Source organism: Coenobita brevimanus, chromosome 80, assembly GCF_032717465.1.
Source record: "Coenobita brevimanus isolate Jiangsu-jjx chromosome 80, ASM3271746v2, whole genome shotgun sequence".
In the NCBI taxonomy this organism is placed as follows: Eukaryota; Metazoa; Arthropoda; class Malacostraca; order Decapoda; family Coenobitidae; genus Coenobita; species Coenobita brevimanus.
The window spans coordinates 58,625,150-58,637,649 of record NC_137033.1 but is presented as its reverse complement, the minus strand read 5'-3'; the positions used below and the strand labels follow the sequence as shown (position 1 = coordinate 58,637,649).

At 46.2% G+C, this 12,500-nt stretch overlaps 1 protein-coding gene across 1 annotated transcript in view; it reads right to left on the bottom strand.

Moving 5' to 3' along the window:
- The window catches only part of LOC145409367 (uncharacterized), a 199,507-nt gene that overhangs the window by 25,671 nt on the left and 161,336 nt on the right, over nt 1-12,500 (bottom strand). Inside the window, exons 12-13 of the mRNA XM_080279837.1 lie at nt 2,782-2,935; nt 169-325 (exon numbers count right to left, since the gene is read on the bottom strand). Of these exons, the coding sequence (XP_080135963.1) occupies nt 169-325; nt 2,782-2,935 (311 nt within the window). The remainder of the gene's footprint in view (nt 1-168; nt 326-2,781; nt 2,936-12,500) is intronic.

The following is a 12,500-nucleotide window of genomic DNA, read 5'->3' as shown; positions in this document are numbered from 1 at the left end:
TGTGTGTCTGTCTCTGTGTGTGTGTGTGTGTGTGTGTGTGTGTGTGTGTGTGTGTGTGTGTGTGTGTGTGTGTGTGTGTGTGTGTGTGTGTGTGTGTGTGTGTGTGTGTGTGTGTGTGTGTGTGTGTGTGTCTCTCTCTCTCTCTCTCTCTCTCTCTCTCCCTCTCACCTTCCCTCCGGCACGTCGATGGCCTCAGCAGTGTTGTTGAATATCCACCTGAAGGACACCAGCGAAGGGTTGGCATCCACTCGACATGACACCTCGGCATTCTCCTGTTTCGCCACTGAGTGTTTTGTCCTCTCCTGATCTCCACACACAGGCGCATCTGGAAAAAAGGTAAGCTGCCTTTATCTATCTTTCTATCTATCTGTCTGTCTGTCTCTGTTCTATCGCTGTGTCTATCTATCTTTTATGACATCTATCTGTTTGTCGGTCTGTCTCAATTCTATCTCTATCTCTGTGTCTATCTATCTATCTATCTATCTGGCTGGCTGTCCGTATTCTATCTGTGTTTATCTATCTATCTATCTGTCTGTCTGTCTGTCACTATTCTATGTCTGTCTCTGTCTCTATTTTGTCTGTCTATCTGTCTGTCTATCTATCTATCTATTTATCCACCTATCTACCTACCTACCTGGCTGTCTGTCTGTCTGTCTATCTATCTATCTATCTATCTATCTACCAATCAGTCTATAACCAGGCGCCTTAATCCCGTACTAGTAGCCACAAACAAATCACCTCCATGTCACCCTGCCTCCTGTCATCTGAGTGCCTTCTCCCCAACTCACACCCCCTTCCCTCATACACCTCTCCACCCCACATCCCATCTCATCCTTGGTGTCCATCTCCGGCTTGTCTTCAGATGAGGGAACTGGGTCACACACATAACCGGTACGTCGTGGATGCGTGAAATTAGAAGACACACTTATGAGGTAGGAATGAGTCTCCTTGGTTATTAGTCAAATCCACCTTCCGTCAGACTACGCCTGGCCATCAGATGAAATGAAAAGAGTTAAGGATTTTCGTCTATCTATCTGTCTATTGCCAGGCCCCCCAATCTCGTTCGGGGTGGCCACAAACAAATCGCCTCCATGTCGCCCCGTCCCCCGTCATTTCACTCCCCTGCTCCCAGCTCACACACCCCTCCCTCATATACTTCTCCACTCCATCCCTCCACCTCATCATTTGCCTCCCCCTCCCTCCCCCCCCCTCCACCTCACCAACATACACCCTCCTCGTCAGTCTCTCACTCTCCATCCTCTCCACCTGGCCAAACCACCGCAATGTGTTTCTGTGGTTTAGTTTTCTCGCTAAGGAAGCTTTCTAAGGACCCGTCCATACCAAATGCTTGCTGGTGTGGCGGGAGCTTTACATGACTATAAAATCCATATACTCTCTCGCCCGCACCCACCCGCGTCCAGTAGGGTCACATGTATGAGTTATGGTGATGCAATTCTCCCGCCCGTACCCGCCCGGGCCAGCAAGCATTTGGTGTGGACGCAGCCTAACACCTTTTCCCTAGTGAATTATTTTGCACATTACCCCTTCATACTGTGTCTTATGTCACTTGTGTCTCTATAATAACGATAAAAATTACAGAACAGACCATAGTAAATTAACACACCCGAGGCAGACTAAAAACTATACCTTTTTCACTCAAACTTGGCCTAAAAATGTCATCCCCGCATCTTGAGAGCTCAGTTTTAGCATTAGATTAACACTTGAACACGTTGCTAGTCACGAAGAAGTGCTATGGGAAGGATGCAGAGCCGTAGTATTGTCTTTTTCCATCACGGAGCTACGCGAAATAAGCTGTCATTGGACGAAAATCCTGGTCAAGTTAAGGTGAAAGGACTAAGGAAGGAAGATGTGCTGGGAGGACTGCCTAACCTATAGTCTTTACACTGGACGTCAAGCTGTGGTGGGGGAGATACCTTTCTGTCTCCCCCTCCTCTCTCTCTCTCTCTCTCTCTCTCTCTCTCTCTCTCTCTCTCTCCCCTACACCCTGTTACACCTTACACAACCCTTGCCATACCCTCCTTCCCTCTGCTAGACCCTGTTATGTTTACACCTATATACATCTCTCTCTCTCTCTCTCTCTCTCTCTCTTTAAGTCTCCTCCTCGGGGCATAGACTTAACAACCCATTCTGAAGCTCAGCAGCTCTCCTACGTGCATACACCTTCACATGTTACCAACTCGGCACCAATACCCACCGTCCATACTGAATAAACGCAAGCGCCGTCTCACTCACGACTGGTGTATCGATATTAGCGGGGATATTGCTACGTAGCGGTGGGTCTAGCGGGTCATCATTGTCTGAAAGAAATCCGGATAATCAAACTGAGCCCTTGAACTAAGCCGGGAATCGAACCTGCGTCACTTCACACAACAGACGGCCTCTCTCACCACTCGCCCTCCACCTCCCCAGATATTTTCAGGCGGAGGCCAAGGATGAGATGGAGGGATGGAGTGGAGAGGGAGGGGTAGGCCAAGGATGAGATGGAGGGATGGAGTGGAGAGGGAGGGGAAGGCCAAGGATGAAATGGAGGAATAGAGTGAAGAGGTATATGAGAGGGTGTGTGTGGTGAGTTGGGAGCAGGGCAGTGAAATGGCAGGGGACAGGGCGACGTGGAGGCGATTTGTTTGTGGCCACCCCTTACGGGATAAGGCTTCTGGCAATAGATAGATAGATAGATAGTATTAACCTGCTCTCCTTTGCTATACCCTGCCATGTACAGCTTCCTACACCTCCCTAGCTACACCCAGGCGGTACACTCACACTTGACGTCCAGGTGTAGCGGCGGTGATGGTGAGGTGGCGCGGGTGTTGGTGGCCTGGCAAGAGTAGTTCCCGCCCATGTCCTTAGTCACGCCCTGCACCACAAGCGACAGGTTGGAGACGAACACCCCCGCTCCCGATGACAGTTCCACGCCCTGTAGGGGAGAGAGGAGGTGAGGAGGTGTCAAAGGAAGTGAAAAAGGAAGTGAGGAGGTGTCAAAGGAAGTGAAAAAAGAGAGGAAGTGAGGAGGTGTCAAAGGATGTGAAAAAGAGAGGAAGTGAGGAGGTGTCAAAGGAAGTGAAAGAGAGAGGAAGTGAGGAGGTGTCAAGGGAAGTGAAAAAATCGCTCTAGTGAAGTGCAAAGTTGATCTAGTGATTTCTGTTACTCATAATTTTTTTAAGACCATCCTTCTACTCTATTATTATTATTATTATTATTATTATTAATACTCTTATTATTATTATTATTATTATTATTATTATTATTATTATTATTCGCCTATCATTATTATTATTACTACTACTGCTGCTGTTATTATTATCATCATTATTATTATTATTATTATCATTATTATTATTATTATTATTATTATTATTATTATTATTATCTTTTATGCAAGAAAGAAGGAACCAAAGGCCAGGTGTCCGCAAGACTGTACCCTTCAAGAAATAACAAAAAACAAGATAACAGCTCGTATTACCTTTCTCCTGATTCATAGTTTCTGTCTGAAGAATTGGTAAGAAATAAGCACATCCCAGTCTATGTATGTATATTTAATTCTATAGCCTAATTGTGTGATTCTGAGCTCTCGCCTGCCTCTCTGTCTGCCTGTCTCTCTGTCATGCGAGCTTTGTGTGGGGGTTGTGCAAAAACGGTGACACATATCGGTAAATTCCAGAAGCACAGGTTGGCAAGGACCGTTTGGAGTTTGCTAAAAGAGAGAGAGAGAGAGAGAGAGAGAGAGAGAGAGAGAGAGAGAAGAGGGACACTATGGCACTTTGTCCTTCTGTTGTGTAAAAAAAAAAATCGATCTTTTCCAGGCGGATGAAAGGAAATGCCAACACACACACACACACACACACACACACACACACACACACACACACACACACACACGAACAAAGATTCAGCGCTAGCATTTCAGCGTAAAAAGCATTCTTTACCTCTGCCGATCAGAAATATCAAGCCTATTACTTGCAGGTATCAATCAATGATTTTTTTTCTTAATATTCATCAGTAAAGGAGCGTTGTGGTGTGGATGTGGATGTGGTAGGAAGCGTTAGGAGAAACACACTGAGGTGGTTTGGCCATGTGGAGAGGATGGAGAGACTGACGAGGAGAGTGTATGTGAGTGAGGTGCATGTGGAGTTACATGGAGAGACAGACTGACAAATGAGGAAGTGAAGGAGCGTTGTGGTGTGGATGTGGATGTGGTAGGAAGCGTTAGGAGAAACACACCGAGGTGGTTTGGCCATGTGGAGAGGATGGAGAGTGAGAGACTGACGAGGAGAGTGTATGTGAGTGAGGTACATGTGGAGTTACATGGAGAGACAGACTGACAAATGAGGAAGTGAAGAAGCGTTGTGGTGTGGATGTGGATGTGATAGGAAGCGTTAGAGGAAACACACTGAGGTGGTTTGGCCATGTGGAGAGGATGGAGAGTGAGAGACTGACGAGGAGAGTGTATGTGAGTGTATGTGTATGTGGAGTTACATGGAGAGACAGACTGACAAATGAGGAAGTGAAGGAGCGTTGTGGTGTGGATGTGGATGTGATAGGAAGCGTTAGAGGAAACACACTGAGGTGGTTTGGCCATGTGGAGAGGATGGAGAGTGAGAGACTGACGAGGAGAGTGTATGTAAGTGAGGTGGAGGGGGGGAGAGGGAGGGAGAGGGCAGGGATGGAGTGGAGAGGTATATTAGAGAGGGGGTTGTGAGCTGGGAACAGGGCAGTGAAATGGCTGGGGACAGGGCGACATGGAGGCGATTTGTTTGTGGCCACCCCTAACGGGATTGAAGCGTCTGGCAATAGATAGATAGATAAAATGGTGACCAGTGTCTGGGAAATTAAAACATGTCTTTGTCTGTCTGTCTGTCTGTCTCTTTTTTTTTCTCTCTCTCTCCCCCCCCCCCTCTCTCTCTAACACACCTGTAATCTCTCACTTAACCTGTTTGCCCCCCTAATCTATCATTACTTCTACTTTTCTTAACTTTCCATGGCACTTCTTCGTGACTAGCATCCACTTCTAATGTTAATCTTGTTGCCAGTCAAGATTCAAGATGGAGAGATGGCAATTTTAGGCCAGGTCAGAGTAAAAAGTGTATGCTATGTTAATCCAAGGTAATGCATTATCTATCTACCCATTGCCAGACGCCTTAATCCCGTAAGAGGTGGCCACAAGCAAATCGCCTCCATGTCGCCCTGTCCCACACCACCTCCCTGCCCTCCCTCCAGCTCACACACCCCTCTCTCATATACCTCTCCACTCCATCCCTCCACCTCATCCTTGGCCTCACCCTTCCTCTCTCCCCCCTCCACCTCACTCACATACACTCTCCTCGTCAGTCTCTCACTCTCCATCCTCTCCACATGGCCAAACCACCTCAGTGTGTTTCTCCTAACGCTTCCTATCACATCCACATCCACACTACAACGCTCCTTCACTTCCACTGCATTTCACCCGTTGTAAATATTCTTCAGACACAACTGGAAAGAAAGCAGTTTCTTTGTACATTCTGAGTAATAGATGCGTGGCTACAGAAAATCAAAAAATATATATTGCAGAAACAGGCTCGTTGTGTTGAAAGGAGTAATGGACAGGCGAAAGGATAAACAGATCTTGACTTTGGCTCTCTCTCCTTTTTTTTTTATGCAAGGAAGAATGAACCAAAGGCTAGGAGCCGCAAACTATCCTTAAGAAAAAAAAAACAATACAAAAGACAGCCAAATTCAAGATTCGTTCATTTCGAGATGCCAGGACACACTGCGTTTAAAAGACTGGAGATCATAGGAAGTAGGAAATACAGACAGAGGAAGACAGTTCCAGAGTTATCATGTTTTTGTTTTTTTCTTGGAGGGAACAATTTGTGGGCTCCTGGCCTTTGGTTCCTTCTTCCTTGTATTAAAAAAAATATTTGCCTGATATCCCTGCACCTATAGGCAAAAGATTTTATAGAAAAGTGTGTTGCTGTACCGTGAAATGTCAAGGTAATTTTCATCTTTGTAAAAAAAAAAAAAAAGTCACATCCTAGGCCATATAATTGTATTGCACCATGGGCGGTGGAAGGGTGGAAGGGTGGACGGTGGAAAGGTGGAGGGGTGGGCGGTGGAAGGGTGGGGGTGAAAGGGTGGGCGGTGGAACAGTGGAAGGATGGAAGGTTGGGCGGTGGAAGGGTGGGCGGTGGAACAGTGGAAGGATGGAAGGTTGGGCGGTGGAAGGGTGGAAGGGTGGGTTGTGGATGGGCGGGCAGTGGAAGGGTGGAAGGGTGGGTGTGATAAATAAAATAACAAGGAGCAAAGCGCCTCCCTTCCTCCCGTTCCCTACGCTCATCCCACACTGACAGTACCTCGTAGATTAATACTTATTCGCGTATTTCACCCAACAAGACGTAGCTTAATCTTGCAATCCACACACGTGGTTCAAACTCTGGAAAAAAAGGAAAATATTGAAGTATGTGGCTTTTATCGCTGTTAGGTTTTCATGGGTATTTGTATGTAATAGTAATAAATGAATCTACGCAACCTAGCTTGAGAATGACTATACTCTTTTTACTCTAACTTGGCCTAAAATTGCCATCTCCCCACCTTGAATGTTGAGGTGTAACACAATAGGTTTACAGTGGTATATGATGCTAGTCACGGAAACGTGCTGTAGAAAGGATGTAGAGCTGTAGTATTGTCTTTTCCTGCCACTGAGCTAGTTGAAATATGCTGTGAGAGGACGAATATCTGGGACAGGTTAGGGTAAGAAGAGTATAACTGTTCTGTTGGTAGTACTGTGGAAACTGTCGACTTTTCATTATCATCTCTCAGTCTGGACACAATCTAGGTGAGCTCCATGTCACCCACACTGCCTGACTGTTCCCTAAGACAACACTGGGTTGCGTAAAACCTCGTAATGCGTCCAAATACACAGCATGAACCTGAACGTATATACTGTATGCGTCAGCGGAGAAGGCGAGAGGTAGTACGGTAGTTCAGTTAATACCATAGTGTTTCTATTCAGCGAAGAGTGAGTCATAGGAGCCAAAGATTTAAACACTCTCATTTTAAACACACACTCACACACACACACACACACACACACACACACACACACACACTCTTGGCTTTTGAAACTCATGCCATTCCAAAGTTTCACAGCTTTAAGACACCCCTCTCACACTTATGACTTCTTTCGTGCTTCAGCTAAGAGTGAGTCATAGCAGGCAAAAGTTTAAACAGTCTCATTTTAAGCACACACACACTCTTGGCCTTTGAAACTCATGCTATTCCAAAGTTTCACAGCTTTAAGACAACCCTCTCACACTTAGGACTTCTTTCGTGCTTCAGTTAAGAGTGAGGCATAGGGACGTGAGAGTGTTATTGTACTATGAAGGGACAACTTTAGAAATCCAAGGCATCTAAATCTATGCAGATATATTTGGCTGAGTGCATCATAGGAGCCTGGGAGTCAGTGGTACAGAGTTAATGGCAGTTCTGTTCAGCTGGCACAGAGTTAATGGCAGTTCTGTTCAGCTGGTACAGAGTTAATGGCAGTTCTGTTCAGCTGGCACAGAGTTAATGGCAGTTCTATTCAGCTGGCACAGAGTTAATGGCAGTTCTGTTCAGCTGGCACAGAGTTAATGGCAGTTTTATTCAGATGGCACAAAGTTAATGGCAGTGCTGAGTGAATAACGAGTGCCTGGGAAGTTAACCGCCACATTTCCATTCCTTACACTCTGGTAGGTGGTGGCGACCATCATCCACTCACTTGATGTAGTGCTGCCTACTTCTTCCTTAGCGTTTATCATTCTTTTTCTGTGCCTGCCCTCCTCTCTTCCTATTTCTCCCATCTATCCTGTCACTTCTTATTGCTTTTCTTTCCTTTACAGGTGGCTTTACATTGAGTGACAAGCCAAATGGTTTCCTGTAAGCCAAGAAACCATTTACAACGCTTGGTGGTAACCATATAACCAAACCATACGTGCTCCCTACGTGTCAGCAAGTGGGTTGGTGGAAGGTTAGTGCCCCTCCCCGTAAAACAAATAACTCAAAGTCAAATGGCCATTCCTTACGGGATTATGGCGTCTGGCAATAGATAGATAGATAGATAGACACTCTTGAATTTTGTTATTTACGCCACTCGAAAGTCCCACAGCAGGAAGTCAACACAGGGGCACTTAACATCTCTTCTGCAATCCTCTTACTGCCTCCCCACTCACGCTTCAGTATCAGAGCTCAGGCACAACCACACTTCACTGTTTCCGGGAACTTTGCGCTCCAAGCCTGCATTCAGCTATTGTGTTTAGGTATACTGGTAGGAGGAGAGGGACGCCTTCATGTGATGGCACTGATATGGTTTGGTGGATTCGCTGCTCGGCCACACAAACACCATCAACTCCCTCCCTATCCCCTTATCCTACTGGGTACACGTTTCAGAAGAACCTGGGAATACTACTACTACTACCACTACTACTACCACTACTACAGCTACTAATACTACTAGTACCATCACCACTGCTACTACTGCTCTTACCACCACCACTGCTAGTACTGCTGCTACTACTACTACTACCACTACTACTACTACTACTACTACTATCATTCATCTCAACCTCCAGCTTCTCTCATTGTCTGTCCCAGCCACTTTCATCACAAACAGTCAATTAATCGGCACCAATACCCACCGTCCGTTGTGAATACATACCAAGGCTCTCATTCAAGCCTGGTGTATTGGTATTATGGCGTGTAATTTTATAACATATGAATGAGTGAAATAGCGGGTGACAGAGCGACATGGAGGCGATTTGTCTGTGGCCACCCCTTACGGGATTAAGGCGTCTGGCAATAGATAGATAGTGAATGAGTCTTGTGGAATATTTGTAAACTCACTTTTTACCAAGTTCAAATTATCAGACTTTCCCTGCTTCAGTCTTGGCTTGATCTCGCGACCTTTCACACAGCCGCCCATCTCCCTAACCACTTTGACCGTCTCCCCATTTCGTTTTCTCCCCGGTTAAGGAAGCTCCCGAGTACCTCTTCCTTAGCTATTTATTTTTGGACACGGCTACTTATTATCAATTTGTATGTTATTAATGCTGAGTATGGTGGTTTGGCCATGTGGAGAGGATGGAGAGTGAGAGACTGACGAGGAGAGTGTATGTGAGTGCGGTGGAGGGGGGGAGAGGGAGGGGGAGGCCAAGGATGAGATGGAGGGATGGAGTGGAGAGGTATATGAGAGAGGGAGGTGTGAGCTGGGAGCAGGGCAATGAAATGGCGGGGGACAGGGCGACATGGAGGCGATTTGTTTGTGGCCACCCCTTACGGGATTAAAGCGTCTAGCAATAGATAGATAGATAGAGATGGTGCTGCTTGAATGTTTTATGTGTGAATTGGATAGTAAGGAGTAAGAAGTGAAATAAATCGCTTTGGAGGAGGCGTTAGGGAGCTTGCTTTCCCGAGGAGGATACGGGTCATTATCTGCCCCTTACACTGTTGGCACAACTCTACTTCAGTGTCTTACCTGCTCTTTCTCCCATCGCATGTTCCTCTTAGTGAATTATATGTTTGGTTCGTCTACCTCTTCTCTAACCCCTTCATGCTAGCCACAACTCTATACTCTTTTTTCCCCCTTACTTGGCCTAGATTTTCGTCCTTTCATAGTGCAGTTCACGTAGAGTAGTAGAAAAAGACAACAGCACGGCTCTACATTCTTCACAGAGCACTTCTTCGTGACTGGCACTGTGTTCTAGTGTCTAACCCCTCCATACTAGCGACAACTCTATACTCTTTTCACCTTAACTTGGCCCAGATTTTCGTCCTAGCAGCTCAGTTCAAGTAGAGTAGCAGCAAAAGACAACAGCACGGCTCTACATTCACCACAGAGCACTTCTTCGTGACTGGCATTGTATTCTAATGTTAGCCTGCTGTAGCAAAGCATTCAAGACGGAGTGACGACAATTTTAGGCCAAGTTAGAGAGAGCAGAGTATAGTATTTGGCTCAGACGATTTCATTCAGCTGAGAGGGGGAGACCGAGTATTTCTCCTATGTCCCTATTCACCCAGGTACACAGTTAGGGACCTGGGTGGAACATCGAGGGTTGGGAGGTGTGTTTCGTGGGTAGGGGAGGGAGTTAGGAAAAGGGTTGGCTGACAACGTTTTTATTTTTGAGCAGAGTGTAGTTGATAGGTGCTGATATTAGACCTTCATTTTCTTCTTGTCCTCCTCCTCCTCCTCCTCCTCTTCCTTCTCCTCCTCCTCCTCCTCCTCATCCTCATCCTCATCCTCATCCTCATCCTTTTCCTCTTCATCTTTCTTCGTCGTCGTCTTCTTCTTCTTGGTAATATTTTGTTTTGCTTTTCATCTCACGAATCATTCTCTCTCTCTCTCTCTCTCTCTCTCTCTCTCTCTCTCTCTCTCTCTACCTGTCTGCCTGTCTGTCTATCTGTCTGTCTCTTTCTGCCTGCCTATCTGTCTGTCTCTGTCTGTCTCTCTCTCTCTCTGATTCTTATAACACACTGCATTCCTTCCCCTTCCCTTTTCACTGTTCTCCCTCTGATCACTTTCACCTTTCATGCTGTTAATCATTTCATCCCCTCTCTCTCTCGTGTGTGTGTGTGTGTGTGTGTGTGTGTGTGTGTGTGTGTGTGTGTGTGTGTAAATTAGGAAAACAACAATACTGATAAAAGAAAGAGAATGGCAGTTTGGGAATTAGGGAAAAAAATACCATGCAAATTCATTTCTCTCTCTCTCTCTCTCTCTCTCTAAAAAAAAAAAAAAAAAAAAAGAGTAAAGGAGAAGAGAGGGCCGAAAAATAAGCAAAATGAAGATTGGTCTGAAATCCGTTGTTGTTGTTGCAGTTCTTGGTTATCCTTAGTCTGTCTGAGCTCACCCGTCGATCGCAGGTAAGTAACTGCTTGTGTAGGGGCGTGGTACAGGTTCAATACAGGACGTACATGGTGCAGAGATCTCTTTGTGGTAAACAGCGCCTCACCGGGGCCAAAGCAGGTCCCTTCCCACGGCGAGGTGCTAGGAAATATGAGGAAGTTTAGCCCCCGGGTGGACGCCGCAGTAGCTTAACCCATTATGCGCAATGGCACCACCTGTAGGCACCTCGTCAGTCACTTTCACTCTCCCAGCAACCGATGTCACTCAGTGTAGAGTCAACCACAGGCAGAAGGAAGAGGAAAGAATGAAGGAAAGAAAGACGGAAGAGGGAGTGTAAAGTCACCCGTAGGCAGAAGGACGAGGAAAGAATGAAGGAAAGAAAGACAGAAGAGGATGGAAGGAAAGAAGGATGGAGGAGAGGAAAGGCCAGACACCGGAAAGCAGCACTACATCGAGTGACTGGATGGTGAACGCCCCCAGCTACCACAGTACCAACATTTTAATCTTATATATAGTTACTTTAAAGGCACAACGCATACAGATATCTCCAGATGACTGCCCCATCCTACCAATTTCTTGTCCACTTATTACCAACCGCATCATATCCATACATCACCCTCTGAGATACTCCTTCCTTCACTATTCATTACCAACGCCATCCCTGTCTCCATTGTGTTTTTGCCTTTCATATTACCCCTATCCATATATATAGTCTGGCTGAAAGTCTGGGCCAAGTTAGAAAGGAAAATAGTAAAGTGTGTGAGTATGTGAGTGAGGTGGAGGGAGGTGGTAAAGTATTAGAGAAGAGTATCACAGGGAGAGGGGGAGGGGGAGGCCAAGGATGAGATGAAGGGATGTAATGGAGAGGTATATGAGAGAGGAGTGTGTGAGCTGGGGGGAGGGCAGTGAAATGGCGGGAGAGAGGGCGACATGGAGGCTATTTGTTTATAACCACCCCTTACGGGATTAAGGCGTCTGGCAATAGATAGATAGACAGTGTTATAGGCAAGAAGGGTACATGTGTAGTGATGGGACGACGTATACTGAGAGGGTTTGGGCATGTAGAGAGGAAGACGGATGGTAACTGGGTGCGAGGGTGAGAGGTGTGAACACTGAGGATAGCGTTGCGAGAGGCAGACTGAAAAGGACTTGGGGCGAGGTCAGTAGAGTGTGATTTCCGGGATAGGAGACTGAATAGAGAAAGTCTTGGAGATCAAGCAGCATGGAGAACATTTATCAGGTGATCCAGACCGATTATGTAAGTATGTTGGGGCGAAACGAAACGAAACGAAGCGAAACAGAGGACGTACGCAAGGTTTATAAGAGGGGAAAGTGTAGCCAGAGTATGTCAGCGTCCCTCTTGACCATCACATTAAGTCATATTTCCCCTTCGTGTCACCTGTCTTCACACTTCACCCTGTCACACGGTGCAGCTGTAGAGTCGCCTTCTCGCGGTGGTACTGATATGGCCGGAGGAGAGGATTATGATGCTAGTCACGAAGTCACGAAGAGGTGCTAACGAAAGGATGCAGAGCCACAGCATTTCTTTTTTTTATAACTGAGTTGTGTTAAATAAGCCGCAAATGGACGAAAATCTGGGCCAAGTTAAGGAGAAAGATTAAAGTTTTGG